Source organism: Lissotriton vulgaris, chromosome 9, assembly GCF_964263255.1.
Source record: "Lissotriton vulgaris chromosome 9, aLisVul1.2, whole genome shotgun sequence".
Lineage (NCBI taxonomy): Eukaryota > Metazoa > Chordata > Amphibia > Caudata > Salamandridae > Lissotriton > Lissotriton vulgaris.
The window spans coordinates 860,880,726-860,904,715 of NC_141697.1; the positions used below are offsets into that span (position 1 = coordinate 860,880,726).

Below are 23,990 nucleotides of genomic sequence, written 5' to 3' on the forward strand. Positions count from 1 at the left end.
CAAGTTCTCAGATGTGCAACAATTTAATGACTAATTATAAATGTCTTTGTATGTCTCTCCCTTTATGTGATTTCTCTGTATAGCCAACTAATTGTTGATTAAATATTTTTTAAGCTAATGTGTTTTTAACTATTTATATGTGCAAAAACTGTGTTTATGAAATTGTAATGTGTTTTTATGCAGGCGCGTAATGTATTACTGTTTTTTATAAGAAAAAGTGTAATATCTATGAAAAAGTTTTTCTTTTTAATTTAAAAATAAATACTGAGCTACAGTACTTTCGTGTGGGTGTATTATAGTGTGTTGGACCCAGGGTTAATGTTTGGATGACCTACGTCAATATATAGGGCCTGTAATTTAGTCTTGTCCACCAAGGGAAAATCTTTTTCTACTGTTTGATGACATGGACCTTCCTGAAACGAAGCCTGACTGGTTAGAATGAATTAACGCCTGAGCAATTGGTGTAAACTGCTGTGCCCATATTTTCATAAGAATCTTAAAATCGGCATTAAGAAGACTGATCGTTCTATATGAATTGACATCCTTCTCGTTTTTTCCCTTTTTAACAAAACTAACAATAATGGACTCTTTAAAACTCAAAGGAACTGCACCTCCCAATCGAACAAAATTAAATACCTTAACCAGAAAAGGGGTCAGTTCTTTAACAAAAGTCTTGTAAAATTCGATTGGGAGCCCATCTGAGTCACACGCTTTTACCCCAGCAATTAATCTCACTATCTCTGAAACTTCCGAAGCTAAAATTTCGCTCTCTAATTGTACTGATGATGGACCAGGTAAAATGGGGAGATTTACTTCATCAAAATACTTATAGATACAATCAAGCCCAACCGCGTACGTTGTAGAGTATAACTTAGAATAATGGTCCTGAAATACCCGAGCTAGGTCATTTTTTTCTCTAACAATATTTTGCGTTATAGGATCGATGAGCTCAATTATAGTGGCTTTGTCCTGTTTGGTTTTAGTTTGCCCTGCTAGCATCTTTCCCACCATTTGGCTCTGCTCATAAACTCTCTGTTGGTACGTTCTAGAGCTATTTATTTCTTCAATTACAAAAAATTCTTTTAAGGCAGCTGTTAGAACTGGCTATTTCTGGTAGGCTAAGGCTGACGCCAAAGCCAGGCAGAAACCACCATTCTAGTCAGGGCAAGGAAGTCACACGCCAAGATAACCCCTGCTCACCCCCTTGGTAGCTTGGCACAAGCAGTAAGGCTAAACTCGGAGGCAATGTGTAAAGCATTTGCGCCAGCGCACAACAGCAACAACATACTAGGCACACCACAAAAGGAACTCCACACAAGGTTATTTATAAAATAACTTTTGTATTGTAAAAACACATCAGATAGTATCACACAATATACATGGTGCCAACTGGCACGGGCAATATTCACAAGGGATTATGTACAGGACAGGGCCACATGGGCCACTGTCAGACTCAGCACTTAGTAGAAATGAAATACTGTCAGAAATTAGAATAAAAGAATATAAAATCACTGTAGCACAAAGTAACAGTTATAAATCACATCCAGTAACTACTGGGAACAGGTACCAGGACCTCACTAGGACCACCTGTACTAAAAGGACAACCACCTAAGTATCACACAGCGTTTAGGGGTCTAGGAAAGAACACATTACCCATGATGCATAAATATACATTCAGAGGAGTAGTAAAGAGAAACACATGATGCATAAACCTACACATTCAGCTGTGTTAAGAATAAGGCACATGATGCATCACAAACACATTCAGAGGTGCAGCGCTAGGAGACACATGACGCCTAAAACATTCAGAGGTGCAGCGCAGGGAAAGAAAGACACATGATGCATAAAAACATTCAGAGGTGTAAGACAAGGGAAACACATGATGCATAAACCTACACATTCAGCGGTGTTCAGAACAAAGCACATGAGGCAATAAAATACATTCAGAGGTGCAGCGCAAGAAGACACATGATGCCTAAAACATTCAGAGGTGCAGCGCAGGGAGCAGGAAGACACATGATGCCTAAAACATTCAGAGGTGCCAGAACAATACAATAGCGCAAAAATCACATGATGCCTAAAAACATTCAGAGGTGCAGGAATAACACATGATGCAAGAAAACACATTCAGAGGTGCAATAACCATACAATTGCGCAAAACTTACATAAGCCACTCTCTGTGGCAGTCCCTAGGCCAACTGGCCTTGTTGGGGCTCAGACGCCCTGTGTCCAAATGTCAGGGCGCGCTTCCATGCAGCGCCAGTCCAAGCACAAGCCTAAACGTAGCAGGTGCCCACTACTTGCTGGGCACCTGAGGACAATCACAAAACCTAAACGGTGCACCTGCCCACTAATTACTGGGCAGCTGGGTGTCCAAACTGCGACAGGGTCCTCACTGACCCTTGGGTGCAAACTGCGCCCACTGCTGGAGCCACACAGGCTCTGGACACCACCCATGTCGCAAATGTTGGAGCCACACAGGCTCTAAAAACAAATATGGCCCCTCTGAGCCACACAGGCTCTCTAAACAATGATGCCCCCACGTTGGAGCCTCTCCGGGCTCTAAATTGCAAATGCCCTTGGGGAGCCTCGTGGGCTCTAGCCAACGTTGGGGCAACCCACTGTCATCTGGGGCCGCCCTAAATGCACCATAGTTAAATATGCCCCTACGAGCCTCTCTGGGCTCGCAAAACAAGATGAGGCCCCTTGAGCCTCTCTGGGCTTGCAAAACACGTTGGGGAGACCCACTGCTAACCGGGGCCGCCCTTGAAGCCCTCGTGGCTTTCTACTGACAGTGAGCGCGAGCTCTTGCTACTGGGGGGGAGGGCGGACACCGACAATGTGTCCCGGCGCCCCTCCCTTCTCTTCTGCCCCACTCACCGGGTCTCCTTAGGCGGCGCGGGGCTCCTCTAGGCAGCGCGGGGCTCTCCTCCTCACAACTGAGCCCCGCCTGCGCCTTCCGCCGCGTCAGCTCCCCTTCGCTCGGGCTCCCTCCATGCGGCCAGCATTTCCGGTCTCCCTCTCCACACGGGAGACCGGCAACGAACCCAGAAGCAGGCTTCCCCCCGGCCAGGGGGGGAAGCGGAAGTGAAGCCTCGAGGCCCTCCCACGTCAAAAGAGGATCTGCCTGGCTTCCTGTCTCGCAGGGCCACCAATGGCAGCGCGGCCCTGGGCAGGGAGGCGGGCTCAGCGGCTCCTCACACGATCTCCGGGCCGGCGGCGGTGAATCAAACACAGGGCAATGCCGGGTGGGCACCGGCCTCAAATAATTAAATAAAAACGGGGTGGCACCCGTAAATTGAGTAAATAAACGGGAATAAAAGCGCTCTCAAGCGCTGGGGGAAACAAAGCGCTCCAAAGCGCTAGAACACAGATAGAGCGCTCCCAGGCGCCAAAGGAAATTTAAAGCACTCCATGCACTAAAAATAGCAAGTCAAGCGCTTCCAAGCGCTACAACAGAAACATAAAGCGCTCCTAGCGCTAAAAGGCAGCCAAAGGTCACCAGTCCAGCCACAAGGTCCTCCCAGGAATGCAGGACATCACAGGACAAGGCTTCCAGGTCCATCAAGTATCCAGGGCAAAGCAAATGCCCCCCATCAGCCCAGGCAAGGCAGAGGGGTCCCCCAGAAGTCCTCCAGGCATCCAGGGGCTGGGCAGCACCCGCCCCTGGTAGATTCAAGTCAGAAACAAGAACATTTTGGAAGGGGACACAGCCCCTTCTTATACAGGGAAAGTCTTTGAAGTCTTTGTGCAGGCAGTGTGAGAACCAGCTAGAACTGGTTATAGGGAAGTCCTGTCAGTATCAGGGACAGAGGTGACAGTCGCCCAGCGGGAGGTGGAGCCAGCATTGTGGTCAGGCAGGCACAGCCCTTCACTATCAGGTGCCATCTCCTCCCACTTCCCTGGCAGCAGATGCTGCCTTTCATCCATGGGCTGACTCAGACAACCTCCTGGGCTCTCCAGCCCCTGTCACCCTCAAACGAGACAGTCAATCCACAAGCAGGCCCAGGCACTCTGGACCAGGCTCACCAGCCAATCACACGCCAGACACAAATTACACAAATATGCCAACTTCTAAAAGTGGCACTTCTAGACTAGACACAATCATGCCGCATATACCATTTCGCAGCATTCAGTCTCACGAGTTCTCTCATACCAAACTCGCCCCTGCACTCCCCACACATCAGGAACTACCATGGGCATACATATTCCCCATTCATTCCTATGGGAGGGCAGGTCACTCACCACACATACACAGAGAGCTCAAGCACTTTACACTGTACCACAGTGAAAAAGTGCGCAGAGGTCTAAAATCACCACCACCAGGTTCCAGAAACAGGCTAGAAAAAAGCTAAAAGTCTTGGGGTGAACCTGCCTAAAGGGCCGGGTCCAACAGCAGCCTTTGCCGTTGCCAATTGTAATGTTGCATCCTCCCTTCCCAAATTACTATTATTCATAGCATTAGCCACATTCTGGTGGAGGTTGTTGACCTTGTCCCGCCTTTCTTTCCTCTGAGCGGCTGTGCGTGCGATCATCTGACCTCGGATAGCTGCTTTAAACCCGCCCCAGACTGAGAAGATTTCTGCAGTGCCTTCATTTAGGTTAAAAAACTCTAATATCCAATCTTTTGTTAGGGTCACCCAGTTATTGTCTTGGAGGAGTAGACGATCCATCTTCCATCGGGAATGGGCCTCTCCTCCCCTTCAATCACACACTCAAGTGATATTAAAGAGTGATCTGAGAAGAGGTTTATCTTTATAGAAGTGTCTGACACCAACAATGATCGTGAATTAAGAAAGAAATCAATCCTCGAGGCCATATGGAATTGGTTAGAATGGCAAGTAAATTCTGCCGCTAACGGATTACCATTTCGCCATTGGTCCACTAACTGATGTTCCTGCATTAGGGCATCCAAGACTTTCCTAGTTTGTGGTTTCAACTCTTTTTTGTTTTTATTAGAGGTATCCTTTTTTAAATCTTGGATAAAATGAAAATCCCCACCCAATACTAATTTTCCCGGGATCCCTCTAAGTAGCTCAGTAATCCTCATTAGTGGCATGGTATCGTCACTTATCGGGCCATAATAGTTAACAAAATGTAAACACATCCCATTTAGCTTGGCCTCTACCCAAATCCTTTGCCCCATTGGGCCTCCCTTAATTTGTCCAAACTCCCACGGAAGACTACGACAGAAATATATGGCAACTCCTCTTTTAGCTAACCCTGCCGAGGCAGATAAAGCATGGGAAAAACACCTGGGAAGATATCGTTTTGGACAATTTGATTTCAGATGGGTTTCTTGAAAAAATAAAACCTGTGGTGAACAGAAAGCCAACCACCTTATTAGAGCGCCGTATTTGGACTTATTCAGCATACCGTTAACATTGATAGATAAGATATGACACTTATTATTCATTTTTATCTAAGTTTTTCAAACATCTCTCTACACCAATTCTCGCATTCTTTTAGTTCAATGCCTCTGTTACTGCTAAATTTTTTTACCCCCCTTAACCCTACCCCTGTCCTACCCAACCTCCTCCCCCTAGTAGTGGACCCCCAAATTTCCCACACACTCCACCTCTTGCACTCCCCAATTGCTTTGAGGGGTGCCATGGATCTGCACCCAGGTTGACCCTCCCCCTATGGTAAATACATTATAAACCATCTGGCTAGACCTTTAAATCATATATGCATTTTCATCTCCAACTAGAATTCTGGGGAAAAAAAGACCCTCCACCAAACCATTTGACCGGAGCCAGTCGTTGACCACAGACCTGTCGCCAACTTATTGAGGCCCTGTCATGTCCTTGAGAAGCTCCTGTGTATCCTCTATGTTAGTTAACATATGGAACCACCCCTTTACAAGGACACATAGTTTTGAATGTTTGGCAATCGATGCCTGTGCCCCTTGTGCCTTAAACAAAAAAAGTAGTTTGACGAATTCCTTTTGCCTCTGAACTGCAGCTGCGGACATGTCTGGAAAGAATCTACAGTTAGAAGTCTCGTTCACTGGGAACTGTTTTTGCTGTATGGCCTTGTCGAGGATCTTCTCCTTGATCCGATAGTCTGAGAAATTGACTAAGATTGTGCGTGAGCCAGTTGAACTTGGCAAAGGGTGAAAAGGGACTCTATGGCTCTAGTAATTGTCAAATCTCCACTTATCTCCGGGAGGACTTTTTCCTTGATAAAGGACTCCACCCATTGTGGCGCTTGAGCCCCCTCGATTCTCTCGGGAACACCCACTATATGTAAATTTGATCGACGTGAGTGGTTTTCCAACTCCTTGAGCTTGTTTTCTAATAAAACTTTATCCTTTGCTGCATTACGCACTTTAATGAGCAGTCCAGACATCTGCTCCTACAACTGGGAGATCCTTGTCTCCGCCTCCTGAATTTTTCCGGGAAAACATGCAACTGCCTCTTCTATTTTATCTAAACTAGAATGAAGAGAGGCGATTTCGTTCTCCTGTGATCTCTTCATGTCCCTAATCTCTTCCAAAATAAGGTTAAGTAGTGTTTTGATTTCCATCTGTTTAGTAGTAGCAATGACATCTGAATCTTCCATTAGGGCTTTAAGAGATACTAGCTCCGTCTCTAGGAGTGGCACTTGCTGATTTTCCTGGCACTTTGGCCCCATAGGAGGTGTCGGACGGCTCCCATTAGAATCCTGATCTCGGTCTATGTTATTTATCTGGTCTAATAGCCGAGCAGATGGCTGTTGCACAGAGTCTGAACCAGAAGAGTCTGAACCAGAAGGCAGGACCAAGTTTAACTGATTAGATTCCAATTCAGGAGACAGAGAGGTTGGGAGAGAGGCTGTCAGGTTTTGGGAGGTAGAGAGAGCTGGTATCTCCATGAGACTAACCGGTGATGATGAAGCACTTAAATCCATTGGTAGCTGCCCAGGAGGGGCGAGATCTAAAGCCACATTCTGGGATGTATTAAGCTGAGTGGGGGCAGTTAGTGCTAATTTTTTCCCAAAAAGAGGAAACTTCTTCATAATTTTTTTCGTCTTTTTCTCAGATTTGGCACTCTCAGGTGTCCCTGCCTGGCTAGGTCAACCAGACAGAGATACTGCGGGGGAGGTACTGGCTCCCTGGAGTGCGCCAGAAGACTCTGCCGGCACTGATTCTTCTTCAGAGCTCACAAAGCTAGAATTCAGTCCCTGATGATTCCCTAGCAATCCTGTCTTGCCTCCTCCCACATATGCATTCTTTTTCTGTGCCAGAGCCAAACGGGTTTTTGCTTTTAGTCCAGTGGCTGGCTGGTTTAATCTATTATGCCTCTCCATATCGACCTCTACCTCTAACGAGCAGTGAACAAAGCAAAAAGGAAAAAAGGAGAAGAAAACAAAAAATAAAATTGCTGCTCTAATCCGAGATTTCTTTCTTGTCTACAAAAAGACAGTGCACAATGTACTTATTGCAGCTTCCTTACTTAAATTCCTTATTCCTTATTCCTTATTTAGATTCAAGTCCTTAACTCGGACTGCCTCTGCCTCTCCTCCCCTCGCCGCACTCCACCTCTCCTGCCCCTCCTGACCTCTCACTTTTCACTCGACTCGTCAGATGATTTCAGAGCCTTTCGAGCATTTCAAAGCACCCAGCAGCCAGAGCTCTGATCTTGATGAAAAAAAATCACTCCTCTGCTCCACCGTCCCTTCGTTCTTAACCCCTTCGGAGCTCATGACGAGCTCAGCTCGTCATGAGGCACAGTGCTTGTGTGCTCACCACACCCATTTCTATTAGGGCCCAGCACAGGAGAGGAATATCTCAAGCAGCCAAGGTGTTAAAATAGAATATATAATAGAATATAAAGCAGGCAAGTGCCGGACTTCCACTCAGCAGCGGCAGCCTGGGCTTTTTTCTGCGGCTTTTCCCGATGTTTTTCCGCAATATATGCAGCGCCTGCACACACTGCTATCAGAGCATGCCAGATCAGCAGCAAACCGTCGCCATTACCATTGGGGGCGTGGTCACCTATCGGCTATCCGGACAACCAGTTACAGCTTATTGTGTTATTTATTTCAACCAATGGATTCACTTGATTATTTAAGGTTTAGTAGGAGTTATTTGCATTTAAATACATTCAAAAAGTGGGATAAATTTCCAATCACACAATGTCCCAAATACTCTTAAAAGTGGAATCATAAGCCATTTGTCTCCAAGACATGCAGTTTCTCTCATTAGCACTTATCCTCCCTTCTTCCACAAGAGCAGTTAAAAAATGAATGGCAAAATTTCCTAGTTTGAAAATGTTTTCTATATAATTGTGGCTCTGCCATATTTGCCACATAATACATCATCCACTGCATAATCTTACAGCTTTAACTAATCCTTTTTGTAGCTCAAACGGATAAAAAGTTACTAAAAACTGTGATTTGAGTTGTTGTAAACTGGATGGCCCTTTGCAAAGGTGGACTAATCACCTTTCTCACTGCTGCATTTGTATGTTATACTGATACTAATGAGGCAGAATCTTTGCAGAGACGTAACATGTGTAAAAAAGTCTAAATAATAAAGTATAAGAAAATATATTGCATTACACTACAGCCTTTTATTTGTTGCATAATTTAGTCAACCCTGCAGCATCATTTGGTCCCCCATTGCTGCATAATTCCAGTGACTCCAAAGCAGACAGCACATGTTAAAAGTGCTTGTGCATGAAGCAGAGAGACTGTGAAGTTTGCAAACTTAGTTTGGTGTGCGTGCAAATCCTGCATTGCCGATCCTTGGTGAGTTGCAGCTACTACTGCTGAAACAAGGCCAATGGAACTACCAATGGGTGTGGTGGACTGGCCTCAATGGCAGGGCCGGCTTTAGTGCTGGTGGCGCCCTGTGCAACAATGTTTGCTGGTGCCCCCTATGATCACCGATGCCTCGGACTCCCTCACTACCACCCTTTAACAGTCCCCCTCAAGTCTCCATAACCATACTCTTTCTCAGATGCATTTCATTTGATCTACAGCACCACTCATACCAGTGTACAATGTCAGAGCACTTTACATCACACACTACACAGAGACAATCGTTTATACGTGTGTAAATCACTGTATAGAAAATGTTACACAAGACAAAGGACTACAAGGTGTAGAAGCCACATGACAACCATACTAGCAGGCAATATAGTTTAATAGCTCACTGTTCTAAGTCAGGGTTTGAGCTTATAAACTGCAAGTAACAAAAGGATCTCTCTGACAAAAGCAGTAACCTACTAACCTAGTTAACATGATGTGTACTTTGTGATCTGCATGGGACATGTTCTTTGCAGCAGGCACATTAACCCTCTGTGCTACCTTTCCAGGAGTCAACCCTTACACTAGACAAAACTCCAATCTCTCTCTAGGAAGAACATTAATCACAGAAGTTATCATAACATTTTTATTGTTTCTGAAAATTGCTGGAGGCCAGGAAGGAGGCTGCAAGTTTTTTTAAAACCATAATATACTTGCAACACTACGCACCTACCCAAAATAGGTACCCAGTGCGGTCACACCGTTCGCACCGCCCTAACCTGCTCAAGGTTCATGTATCCTCAGTGACAGAGTCACAGTGACTGGATCACTGTTGCTTAAGGGTGTGCTGCTTCGTAGGCCTGCCCGCAAGACTGGAGATGAACTTTAGTATGGATTGTGGTGGACAAGCCTTAAAGGTTAACCCACAATTTACACCACTAGGGTACACCTTGCTTGTTCTAAGACATCAGGCCTTCTAAGGTCTAATGGGGCCTTCTAAGGTTTAGCATGGGAATATGCTCCCTCAGGAGAGTGGTCTGGTGGACTGGTCATGAAGCCTGACCCGGGTTACCCAGTTCTAAATTCGACAGCTCTGGCCATAGTGCCACATCCTCTCCCCCACTGAACACCATACTGCCCCACTGAGAGAAACTCACACTGCCTTCAGCTACAACTTAATTGTGCCCGCTGTAACCACTTGGATGTGGCTCAAATCAAATTTTACACTTGTTAAGAGTAATATGCTTCCTAAAAAAAAAAGTGAAAGCAAACTCTCATAGGGAATGCAAGATTAAGTAAAGCATGTGAAATGTAAGCAGAAACAACATGGTTACCTTACGATCTCTCACTCACTATTCAGAAATCAGCGAGTGGTTTTACCTGAAGAGTTAAGGATATAACTTCAGGGCCCTGAATGGAAACGTTTCAATGTCCATTGATTATATCCTTACAAAACGTAAGCAGTATGGTTTAAAAAGACCACATCCATGTTAATGTTAATGTTAATGTTATGGAAATTTATATAGCGCACGGCTGCCCCAGCCAAGGGGCGTCCCGGCGCTGCGAGCAGACAAAATGCAGAGAGAAAGTAGCACATATAAATGACAGATTATTGAAAAAGATGAGTTTTGACGGCCTTTCTAAAGGCTAAGAGGTCTTGAATCCCCTGTATGGCTTCGGGCAGACTGTTCCATAGCTTGGCAGCCAGGAAACTGAAGGATCGGCCGCCGACTCTGGCCAGTCTAGTGCGAGGAATGTTCGCAAGATGTTGCCCCTCTGAACGGAGCGATCTTCTAGGGGTGTACTCAGACAGGAGGGGGCTCAGCAAGGGGGGAGAGGCGGTTTTAAGGATTTTGAAGGCTAAACATAGAGCCTTGAACTGGATCCTTTTGCCCACCGGGAGCCAATGCAATTTTTTTAAGGCTCCAGAAATGGAAGAATGGCGAGGGAGACCAACCAGAGCCCTGGCTGCCGCATTCTGGACTCTCTGCAATCTGGTGGTTTCAGCCAGGTTCGCTCCCAATAGGAGAGAGCTGGCATAGTCCAGTCTAGAAAGGATCGTCGCCTGAACAATGAGCTGGCGGGTGCGGCAGTCAAAGAACTTCAGAATGGGCCTGATGTTACGTAAAATGCCAAAGCACGTGGCAGCCACTTTCTTAGTGTGGATGGTAAACTTTAAAGCAGAGTCCACCCATACTCCCAGATTTTTAACGCAGTCTTTTGGCTTGGGGGATGGGCCCAAGATGTCAGGCCACCAGTTGTCTCCCCAGGATGCGGTGTTTTTCCCCAGGAGCAGAATCTCAGTTTTTCCGGCGTTTAATTGGAGAAAATTCGCCGTCATCCAGTTGGTGATGTCAGTGAGTGTCTGTTTAAAATGATGGGCTTCCAGACCACTGTTGTTATTCAAAGCCACCACCAACTGGGTATCGTCTGCATAGGATACCAGTGCAAGTCCATTCCTTCTAGCCACCTCCGCTAAAGGGCGAACATAGACATTGAACAGGGTAGGGCTAAGGGAAGAGCCCTGCGGCACTCCCTGTCCAATGCTATGCTCCTTCGAGATGTAAGGAGGGGTAGAGACTCTAAAGGACCTGTTAGACAGGAAGTCTCTGAACCATCCCAAGGCTACCCCTGTGACTCCAATTTCCTCCAATCTTGTCAAGAGGACCTCATGTGACACCGTATCGAAGGCAGCACTAAGGTCCAACAGGACCAGTGCTGCTGTACCGCCGGTGTCAAGAATGGAACGGAGGTCCTCAGAGACACTGAGCAAGGCTGTCTCGGTGCTGTGACCAGCTCTAAACCCGTGTTGGGAGTCATCCAGAATGTTGTTGGTAAGGAGGAAGTCGGACAGGATGTAGAGCCATGGTACACATTTTGTTCTCCAATCCACCCATCAACCAGGTATTGCAATACATTCAGGGATGGTGCACTTCCCCACCTGGGGACAACAATGCTGTTCAAAGAAAGATGAGAAAAAACAAGTAGCCCTTCACTGCAAAGTCTGTAAAGTGAGGCTGGCGCGTTTGGATGTAGATAAAACCAATCTGGCCACTTTGCAACCACTCTGTCTTGCTTTATTTATTTATGTATTTATTTTTCATATTTAAAACCTTTTATTTCTCTCCATCCTGCGGCTGCACTTTGGAATAGAAAAATGTCAGAAAAATGGCATTTCCAGCAAGAGTGGGTTTTTTTGGGATCCATTTCACAGGAAAGCAACTAAATGAAATAAGGAAAGAGAGGTTGTGAACCGTTTCTTCAAGTCACAGTTTTCAGTAAGTGAGGAGAAAGACAGAAAGAGATGGAATAATAGGAAGAGAGGGAAGCATTATGCTCTGAGATTGAGAATCGCTGTTCTCAGGGCAGGCATGGGCTCAATTTGGCCATGTCGGACCGACCGCGTGAGTCAGAGAGAGTGACATTAAGCTCAACCAGGCCCAACCAGCCACTGGGCTGGCTGGTCCTGGTTGTGCCTAATGTCACTGTCTCTGACGCACGCAGTCGGTCCGACCCGGCCAAATTGGCCCCAACAACAGAATCGGCCCCCTGTCCCAAAACCCACCCCATTCAGCCTACCGGGGGATTGTCCGGTGCCTGGCCTTACCAGTCCGGCCCTGCCCTGGATGTCATCCCATTCCATGCCTCTCCAATGGTTCAGTAACATCATTGCAAAGTGTTATCCAGGGTTCTAGGAAAAGATACTCAGAAGAAAAATAATATAATATATCATACATGACAGCAGGCCCAATTATGGTGGGAGACTTGGGATTTGTTAAGCAGAAATGGCTTCATTTTAGCGGTGTCCCGCCTGAAATTGACTGTGCTTCAATGTACTTCAAAGGGAAAAATAAAGCCCCCAGATTTAATTTTCTAAATCTCCCTCTTTGTAGTGTAGAAATGTTGGCATGCATGATATACATTTGGAAAACAAGGGGCTTATTTACAAGCCCTGCTCCGCCTGTGCATTTCTTTTTGTGTCGCATCTGCGGTGCAAGCTGCTGCCCCATATTTACAAGGACACATAAAGCCAACCTGTGTGGCTTTCTGTGTCCTAGTAAATATGGCCCCTTTGCAGGCAAGATGTTGTGCGAAAGGGGCGTGTTATGGGTGTATTTAAGGGTGTTCGATGTGAAAACTTGGCTTCTGCTGCATTTTCAGATTTACGAGAAATGTTAAACCTGGAAATGCATCAGAATGCTACTCCTCCCAAGGGGAAGCATAGGGAGGTGCACAGAGGAGACATTTTTTTTTATTTTTCCTCAATTTTGTCCCTCTTTCCATGGGTGCTGCATTCTGCAGCATGCATGGAAAGACGAAATAATCTCCTGTGTTTCTTTTGTGCAGGAAGGAGTCCCTTCCTGCACAAAATCAATCTCCCCGAAATGCAGGAATCCTTGAACCTTGGTGCAAGGATGCATGCATCGGTGCATGGCAGCTGATTATGCGCCAGTGCAGGGGAGAGCAAAGGGATCCATCATATCATTGAAGATATGGCGCATCCCTTTGCTTCAGATTTAACGCAGCGAAGCCAAGTGGTTTGCGGCACCACACTGTGTTAATTCCTTGTAAATAAGGCCCCAAATATTGCTTGAGTCGTTTAACATTCCACTTTTATACTATTACACACAGATCAATCTTTGTCTGTAATGTTTTCAAATACATGCCTTCAATGCGGAGTGCATTGGCATTCACATGCAATCACCCGTGGGTTTTGAAGCAAATCCCTATTTGAAAGGAACTATAGACAGAGATTTGCTCCAAAAATGTGTGCATCGCTAATTCAGGCATATAAGGGAAAATGTTTTCATTTCTCCTCATATTTTTTTCTTTTCTATGTGTGCTGAATTCTGTACAACATATAATAAGAGGAACGCATAGTTTCTGTAGCGAATTGTACTTTTTTAACCCAGACACCCTTGCACCATAGAGCAAGAGTCCCTGAGTTGTTACATGGCATCTACAAGTACACCAGCAGAACTGCACCACTTCTAAATGGATGCAGCACCAGAGGCTTACCTGCATTCTGTGGCCATCGGGCTTTGCCGTGAGGGAAACGGCGGGACGAGCACACGCCGGGAGGCGTCCCCGAGACCGGACCACAATCCCCAGCACGCCCTCTGCCTACAGTGCGCCCGTGACGCGCAAAGAGCGCCCGGAGGCGCCAGGTAAAGGCTGACCCCCCGGGAGCCCAGTGGGGGAACACCAGAGGCTTACCTGCATTCTGTGGCCATCGGGCTTTGCCGTGAGGGAAACGGCGGGACGAGCACACGCCGGGAGGCGTCCCCGAGACCGGACCACAATCCCCAGCACGCCCTCTGCCTACAGCGCGCCCGTGACGCGCAAAGAGCGCCCGGAGGCGCCAGTTAAAGGCTGACCCCCCGGGAGCCCAGTGGGGGAACACCAGAGGCTTACCTGCATTCTGTGGCCATCGGGCTTTGCCGTGAGGGAAACGGCGGGACGAGCGCACGCCGGGAGGCGTCCCCGAGACCGGACCACAATCCCCAGCACGCCCTCTGCCTACAGCGCGCCCGTGACGCGCAAAGAGCGCCCGGAGGCGCCAGTTAAAGGCTGACACCCCCTCTCGCCCCGCGAGTCGCGCGCGGGAGCGACCGGGAGAGGCCCGGGACAAGGGCGGGGCCGTCTGTGGCCGTCAGGGGCCAGAGGAGGCCGGGCAGGGCCACCCCCCTTGGCACGAACTGTGAGTACCATTGAAGGACAATTCGTGGAAAAGCCACCTGTTTCCCCTTGTTGTTTAACCTAAAGTTTACCGGATACTGTCAAAGCAATCCCAGAAATGTCAGTCCAAAGTACATTGCCGGATAATTACTTATTGAAAGTGGTGTCTAAAATCAACAGCGACAGGAGGAAGTCATTAGGAAAAAGTACTATTGCAGACCCTCCTTTGACTTTGTCCGTCGATGCAAATAACCATGCAAACTCTGATAATATTGTTAATGAGATGGTCGCTCCTGTAGATCTTGATAATAGCATCATTAGCATAAATGTCGAAGCGACTAAGGCCTCAGATAAGTCAATAATGGGGGAAGATGACCAAGGTGATAATGTTGGGGGGACACCTCAGCAATCTGGGAGGGCTTCCAAATTTATGCGAGCTTGTAGAAAACCAGTTCCCAAGCGAGGTAGTCATATCTCAAGAAGAAAAAAAGATACGACCCAACTGGAACATACCGATGATTTAGTAACCCCGAACCTAGATAAATATGTTTCTTTGAGGCCTGACCAAATTGGCTCATTAACGAGTACTATTCTCAGTAAACTTAGTACGGTGGTAGAGCCATTGGTCATTAAGATAGGAGATCTCCAGGAGGAAGTAGCTAGGTTAAGGGGCTTGGTGGGTAAGCATGCAGACAACTTAGAAAAGTCTTTAGCCGACATTAAAAAGTCAACCTGTCCTGTTACTGCTCCCAGTAGGGATAAGGAGCAGCCTCAAGCCTCTACTAGTGCCCCCCCCCTATCACTAGGAAACACTCCTCTAAAGATCAACCAAAACCGCAGAAACCACTACCAACATCGACTCAGGAGGTAGGAAGATCCTCAAACCAATCCAACAATGGGGGTACAAGTACTTTGCTGGGTATTAAACTATCAGCCCCCATGCAAGCCCCCACGCAAGTATCAGCACCTGTGGTGCCAGTTCCAACTGATACGACGGGAGGATCTAATGGGGTGCCCATTAGGATTTGTAGACGCCCGGTTGATCTACCACCCGACTGTGTACCTTATGTGGTGGTTTTAACTAACGTCCCCATTAACACTCAGCCCCCAAGTGAATATGAGACACCTGATTCTTTGAGAAATAAAACCATTTCCTGGCTTAACCGTCATTGTGGCTATCCAGTTGGCTATTCTGACCAAATTATTTCTATCAGAAGAGTCAACTGGATAGGTAACACCAAAAAAACCGGCGGGGGGGATTGTGTGATAATAAATTTTAAGCACCCACAACATGTGGCAACGGTCTTGCTTAGAGCGGCCGCAATTACACAGTCGGAGACTGAAGTAATTGCTAGACCATTGGGCTACTTTTATAACCACCTCGGTGGGCAACCTCCGTTAAACTGTAAGGAGAGGGCTCCGAGTAACCCTACCTATCCACTTATGGTAAATAGACCATTGATGCCTAACTTCTTTTTTGGCCCACAAAATGGTCCATTCACCCCACCGCTGCATATGGGGAACCCTATGTTCGGGGGGAATGTTCCCTTAACACATACCCCCAACCCATTTGTACCATTTGGTAACACCTCTTTGTATGATAACGGAATGGTTTACCAGGTCCCTACTCAGAATAGGTTTCAGTCCCTGAGTCACCTAGACCAGAATGATTGACATGAGATTGAACCTCCTAGGGATCTAGGGTTTAGTACTCCTAATGAAGAAGTCATTTTGTTAACTGAAGAAACGGGTACTGTATGTTTGAACTGTACGTTGACTGGGGGAGATATCCCAACCCTTATACCTAACATAGAGCTTTTTAATATAGAGAATAACATGCCCATATCTAGTGTTGAATTGCCAAATGCTAGCAAAGAAAGAGAAAAGATTACCTGTTACATTGCTAGCTGGAACATTGCGGGAATTACGGCCAAGGAGGATGCCTTAGGCTGGAATGATTTTGTGTATTTGTTTGACATCCTGTGTTTTCAGGAAACCTGGAGTAAAAATTTCAAAGGCATTGAGGGGTATGTGTCCTATGAGCTCCCAGCATTGCCCTCAATTCATGGTAGAGCTAAAGCCGGTTTGTTGGTGTTAATTTCTGTCAAATTACCCATTCTTGTGAAAAAATTTGTTAATGTGGGGGCGCATACGCAAATCTTATGGCTTACACAAGAATCTGGCAGAAACATTCTATTGATAAATTTCTATAACAATGTTTTTGAAAACACTAGACATATAGCAATTAATGAATTAGATACGGCAGTGAATAATTTTGTGAGGAATTTTAATAGTGCATTTGAATTTATTTTTGTGGGGGATTTTAATGTACCTGTGTGCCCATTATCTACCCAGAAGGTTTGTGGTGTGTATAACCGACAGGGGGAAGCTGAAGTCCATTTTCCCCATCACACCTACGGGGAAACTTTGAATAATTTTATGATTCATTATGATTTGGAAATCATGGACAATGCTAAAAATGACATGGGTGGAAATATTCCAACTTTTAAAGGAAGGGGCGCTAATACCGTTATTGATTTTATATGCATGTCATCAACTATTGCCCCGCTATGCCCGATGCCCAAGGTGATAGATATTATGTTGAGTGACCATAACTGTTTGAGCACTGAATTAACCTTCTGGGATAATAATCATGACTGTGAAGAAGGTATTATCAATAATATTGAACCCCATAGACAGAATGGTTATAGACTGAGGTGGAAAGGAGAAAAAGCTGCTGTAATATCAGATTCCATTATCTCTAGTTGTCTGATGGATATCACAGCAATTTTAGAACAGGAAGACACCTCGTCTGACAGTATTGATCACTTTAACAGTATCAATTCTATCATCAACAAAAAGTTTACTAAAGAGGCTGGGTCTAAAGTAAGGTGCCCAAGGGGTTGGTTTGATCATGCCTGTTCCAATGCCCGGAAGGAACTTAAAGAGGCCCTTGCAGCTAAACCAAGGGACAAAGTTTTGGTGGTCCAACTTAGACAGGGATTTAATACGACCCTAAAACGTAGAAAAGCTGAATTACAGCAAGAAGCATGGGATAATCTCGCCCAAGCAGCAGACACGAATAATTGTACCCTGTTCTGGTCCACGGTGAATAGCCCATTCCTAAAAGATGACAAGGTCCCAGAACTCACTTCTAATGTGAGCATGGATTCGTGGATCCAGCATTTTTCTAACATCTTTGACTCTAGCAATTTAACAGATACCAATGGTGATAGATGGCCCATCCTAGCCTTAGATATTACCATCAATGAGACTATGGCTAGTATAAGAGCTAGTAAAGGAGGTAAGGCTCAGGGGCCAGATGGCGTTCCCATAGACGTGTACAAGACCGCGCCAGATATTTGGGGCCCACTGCTTACCAAAATCTTTAACACAGCTATTTGCTGTAATATACCGTCTACTTGGGAAGAGTCAATAATCATCCCTATTTTCAAGAAAGGAGATCGGGGGATGCTAAAAATTACAGACCCATATCCTTATTGGATTCATCAGTTAAAATTATGAGTAGGGTCCTCCTTGTAAGATTAGAAGAGTGGGCAGAATCAAACGAGATACTAAGTAACTGTCAGTTTGGCTTTAGGAAAGGCCGTGGTACTATAGAACAGTGTCTGAATTTAGAGCTATTATTGGGAAAATATACCCAGGCGAAAAAAGGGTCGCTTTACCTTTGTTTTGCTGACCTTAGTAGTGCCTTTGATTTGGTAGACCACGCAATATTATGGGCAAAATTACTGGAAATGGGTGCCCCTGAAGGAATCATTTAATTCTTAGCCCGACTGTATGAAAAACTTCGCACCAGCGTCCGCTATGGACCCAACGGGGAATGTACTACTAAGTTTGGGATAGGAAGGGGTATCAGACAGGGGTGCGTTCTAGCACCCCTGCTTTTTACCCTTTTTATTAATGAGGTCGAATCTGCCCTGCAGGCAGTCGCTGCAGATGCCCCTAGAGTCAATAACTTTAACATACCTGTATTACTCTACGCGGATGACGCAGTGCTACTGTCTAGGACTCCCTTGGGTCTCCAACGTTTAATGGATTGTTTTGTATCCTTCATTAAGAATAGGAAACTGGTGATTAATAAGGCTAAGACTTATGTAATGGAATGCTGTCCTGAAAAAGTTAAAAGAAGAGGTAAAACCCACTACATTATTGATGGTGAACCAGTGAAAAAGGTGGATAACTTTTGTTATTTGGGAATTACCTTTTCTAATAATGGGAGCTGGGCCACTGAACACAAGGTGGTCAGAACTAAGATGATTAGGAGTGCCAATGGGGTCTTTCTGTTTGCCAAGAAACTGGGGAATAGACGTATTAAAGACATGTTAAATATTTACCAAGCAAAATGTCTTTCTGCTGCCCTCTATGGGGCAGGAGTTTGGGGTGTGTCATCTGCCAAGAGCCTTCAGGTAGAGGAGAACCTCTTCCTGAAAAAGCTCTTATGTTTACCCAAGTCTACTTCCAATTCCTTGGTTCACAACGAAACAGGGATCCAAGCGCTAAACGATCTGATCATGCTAAGGCCCATACTACTGTGGCGCTCTATCTGGCTCAGTGATGGTACCTCATTGAATAGAGCAATTATTAAGGACTGCCTTTTACTGGACCAACACTTGAAGATCCCCTGGATCAAATATATTATTGATTGTGTACAAAAATTATTCGGGATCAACGTGTTAATGGACCCCTACAGACTCTCGGAAATCCCCAAATCTAATGTGAAAACAATCTTTTTAAATCATTGTAATGAAAGGCATCTCTTAGAGGATTCTAAGTTAACTACTTGTGTACTATACAATAGCATGAATGAATTTACTGGTTTTAGTCCATATCTTTCACAGGTGACAAGAACCTCGCACCAGTTTGTACTAACCAGAATGAAGATGGGTATAGTACATTATCTGGTTGCGTGTCCTAACATTAAAATGCGCCCTGTTGGTCCCTGTAAATGTGACAATAGAACTGAACAAAGCACTAAGCACTTTTTGTTAACATGTGATTTGTACATTGAGTTACGGAAATTCTACTTGAAGCCATTATTCATTAGATTTGGAGTGAGAAACATTAAGGAGGCTATGTAATTGATTTTTAACTTGAACCATCTGGACATTTGCTTTTTTACTGCATCCTTTTTGCTTAAAGCGATTAGCGCCAGGAAAAGTATGTGTTTTTAAAATATATGTATATTTTTAAATATTTATTCCATCCCCCTCTGGATATTTCGTAATATGTGGTCTGTACTGTATATATATTGTCTGTAATTGTTAATTCCATATTTTTATATTTTGTGTTCTCTTCTATGAAATTGTATGAAATGTCTGTATTATTTGTGCTTTTATGGACATGTTTTTCAAATGCTCCGAATAAAGCTTTATGAAATGAAATGGATGCAGCACCTTTCTGCTCTCTGCCATTCACACAACGCAGAGCAGCAAAATGAATTGCTGTGCTGTTCTGTATTGCACTGTGTTGTGTGTTCACTTTGTAAATATGTCCCTAGATTTCTTGGTTGCCAGTCTAGGAAGTGTGATTTGATAATAATAACAAATGTGTCATTAGTGTGCGTTGCTTTTAAGGCATAGTAATTAAATACATCCTAGTGAAACATAGCAAAAGTACAAAATAAAGAATCCCTTGCTTGGCAATGATATACAAAACAAAATATTAATGTTTTCCAATCAAGCTCAGAATCTTATTTAAGCCTTAAGGTTACCTTTCCCCAGATAGAGCTCCAAATGAGAAATCCATCAACAAGCGTATTCAGTAAGGTATGAAACTCCTCATCTTCATAGTCATACCGTTCACCAAAAATGACAGAATATATGACATTGGCAGCAGCTGGATCAAGGCCAATAGATGGCTCACAGAGACCCCCTAGTAAATTGAAAGAGAAACATGAGTATGCTGGGGGTACTGTGGGAATGATGGATTTCAAAAAGGTCAGCAGGATAATTACTGAGTCTTTTTTTGCAGAAATGTGTCTCTAATTACAATTCGAAAAGCTTTCTGTAAATAAACATTGAAAAAATATGATTTTTTACATCCATATGCAAAGGGAACCATAATCCATGTGCCATCCATATAGATACATTAATCAATACAAAATTTATACAGATATATTTGCATAATGATATCATCCAGAAAGTTTATAGCAAATACACACAAACTCACAGTGGCTTCTCATTTTAGGCTGACATCTTGAACTATACCAGCGGGGAATAAAAATAGGGGTGGCCAAAGTAGCCTATTTTATTCTTTAGTTATTACATATATTTCTCATGAGAATTTTTTTTTTTATCTCAACCTCCAAACTTTTCAGCATTTGTTCTTAAGGGCAAATGGTGGGACCTTTGTACCCGACATGGAGATAATTGAGATTTTTTTTACAGTGTTTATTGCATGTTTTTTGCCATTGTCTTAATGACAGGTCAAAAGAGCGCTCTCCACTTGGAGCCGGCTGACTCAGAGATTTAGCGGGGTGGGATCGGGGAGCTCGGCTATGGTGGTTGGGTCAGACATCTGCAGTCCTCTATCTCAATGGAGAGGGCTAAGCATGCGCATCCCCTCTGCACTTTGAAAGCAGAGTTATTCAGTAGCCCCTGGTAATACATATTCAGGCTAACAGCGGCAACAGACCGCATCTAAAACCAAATAACCGGTGGCCAAGATGGCGATTGGGTAAGACATGTGTAGTTCGTCCCCCCGCTCCCATCTGCCGGACGAGCCACTCTTTACTGCCAAAACTAGTTGAAAGTCCTCAAAAAGGATTGTGACAGCAGCGAGAAAGCAGGGGGTGACTTTTCCTGAGCGCAGAGGGCAAAGAGAAGTTGTATCTGCATCCGGGGCAGATTCCGCAAGCTGCGGACAAAGATGGAGGACTGACTTCCACTATGAGATCAGACAGCGGAGCTCAGGAGGATCAGCAGTGACAAGCGTCGGCTCGTGCAGGCAGCAGAAGGTGACACTGGGGAAGTGCAGGCGACAGTGACTGCAATACAGCAGCCCGGGGACCCCAGATGGCAACGTCAAGATCCGAGGAAAGGGAACACTGGCAGCATCGGAGCTACCGCATGAGAGACAGAGAAGTGGAGAATCCAAGCCAGCGTTATCTGTGATAGTAAGAGAGGCAGAAGGTGAGGGGCTGAATATGGCTTCATATTTGGCGATCAGAGCTGCAGTGCGGGAGCTGAAGAACCCAGAGGAAAATCAAGAGGCGGACAGGGACTGAGCAAGTGCCCTGGTTAGTGGAGAGGCCTGAGGGGCTGTGAATTAAAAGGAGGGCCAGGCTGAAGGGTAACACACTGTGAGTCTGGGGCTAGGAAATACGATGAACCCCAACAGTGATGCCCACGCATTACAGTGGTACTGGGTCATTGCAAATGCCGAAAGGAAAGGGGATAGCGTGATGCATGCATGATGGCCCAGGAGATCAAAGACGGGACATACGACAGGAGTGCTAGGGGAAGCCTGGGACTCCAAGACAGCGGGCTAGTTCAAGGGAGTGGAAGTCCAGGAGATAAGGAATCGGCGGGCATAGGAGGATGAATGGGGCCCGATCTATGAATAGAAGAGCATAGAGCAGTCAGGGAGATTGGTGACATCTAGAAGGATCCAGCACAAAAGGGGATCCCACACCTTATCTAAAGTCCCGGCAGGGGATGCTAGGATTGGTGGTGGAACAAGCGGCCCACAGAGTGAATTGGCCTGTGAAGGACCCTGGCCTAGAAAGCTGTTAGACAATGCTAACGCAGAAAAGGTGATCCTGCCTATAGACCCATGAGGGGGACCCCCTCAGGGGACGATGAAGCGGAAAGAAAAGAGAGGTAGAAGGAAGCGCATCGGCGAGGAGGATAAATGGCCAGCATGGCAGTGGGTAGAAGAAAAAAAGACTGAAGCCTCAAAGATATGCTGACTAAGGCCCCCATAACAAGTGGCAGTGAGGGGCATACATCCCCCATCCCACATACGGGTCACGACTTGCTGAAAACAGTGCCTTGGTTTATGGTTGCACCGACGTTGAGGACCAGATGTGAGGAGCAGCTGGACAGAATGTGTCAGTATTGATCCTTAGGATGTAAGCGATGCGTTGGTTCTGAGCCATGCAAGTTGGAGATGTTCCCTCATCAAAACCTTCTGATGTAGGTGATGCGACATCATCAAGCCGCTCAGCCAGCGATGCAGTGTCCTTGATCCTGGCAGCAGTAACTAGTGTCGGCAATGAAGGAGATGCTCGGGTCCTGAGCAGCTCAATGTTGGAAATGTGTGGGTTTTTGCAGATGCAGCCCTTTAACACCCTTTACGAGGACCCAGGACTGGAGTGGTACCACATGGCAGGGAAAGACTCTCAGATGGGGTGAGTGGAATGAAGTCTTTTATGTCCCTGAAACTTCCAACAGGAGGCAAGCAGACAAGCCCTTGGAGTAGCTCTGGGTTCAAGTGGGGTAGGTCCAGTCCTTCTCATCCAGGCAAGGAGGGCAGCAGACAGGTCAGCGCAGGAGAATGTTTTTTTCCAGAGCAGCAGTCCATCAAAGTGGCAGTCCTTTACATGCACAGCAGTCCTTCTTCCTGGCAGAGTATCCACAGGTCCAGAAGTGTACTGAATTGGTAGGGTGAGAAGTCCAGTTTTTATACTCAATGGAGACTTTGAAGCTGGGGAGACTTCAAAGACGGGAATTAAAATGCACAGAGGCCCTCCCTTTCCAGCCATGACTCCAGACTCACTACAGGGGGTTAAGCAGTCCATTTTATGGGAACAGGACACAGCCCATTCAGATGTAATTGTGAGGCTGTGCCCAGCTCCTCCCTCCCAGGATATTGATGGCCAATCAGTCACATGTAAGCTCCCTTTGTGTGTGGCTGTCTGGCTGGAATGCACAAGGCCCAGCTGTCGACAACCTCAAAATGTATTTGAGACTGGCAGCAGGCACACAGGATTTAAAAGCAGAAAAATGCAAACTTTCTAAAAGTGGCATTTTTAAAGTTATACTCCTAAACCCAACTTTACCATTAAAGAGGATTTAATATTACATGTCCATTGGTACCAAACATGACAGATCCACTCTCTCTCAATCAGGAATTATATGTATTAGTAGTAACAAGAAATACACTATGTTAACCCATGAGAGGGGTAGACCTTACAGTGGTGAAAAATAAGGTTGGGAGTTTTTCACTACCAGGACATCTAAAACTTAAAAAAGAACATGTCCTACCACTTAATTACAGAGCAGTATGGGCTAGCTAAGGCCTACCTTAGGGCTGACTTATTTGAGATAAAAAGGCAGTTTAAGGCTTTGCAAGGAGTTGTAAATGCCATGTCAACACAGCAGTGTAAACTGCACACAGGCTCTCCAGTTGCAGGCCTGAGACAGGTTTTAAAAGGCTACTTAAGTGGGTGCCACAATCAGTCCTGCAGGCCCACTGGAAGCATTTATTTTACTGGGTACATATAATGCACTTTACTAGAAACTTATAAGCAAATTAAATATGCCAATTGTGGATACACTAATGTTACCAATTTTAGGGGAGTGATCACATACCCGTTAGCATTGGTTAGCAAC

General features: G+C 45.5%; 1 protein-coding gene across 1 annotated transcript in view; it reads right to left on the reverse strand.

Moving 5' to 3' along the window:
- LOC147692375 (cytochrome P450 2G1-like) overlaps positions 1-23,990 on the reverse strand; it is a 484,584-nt gene that overhangs the window by 247,842 nt on the left and 212,752 nt on the right. The window contains exon 4 of the mRNA XM_086939525.1: positions 20,147-20,307. Coding sequence (XP_086795651.1) covers positions 20,147-20,307 — 161 coding nt within the window. The remainder of the gene's footprint in view (positions 1-20,146; positions 20,308-23,990) is intronic.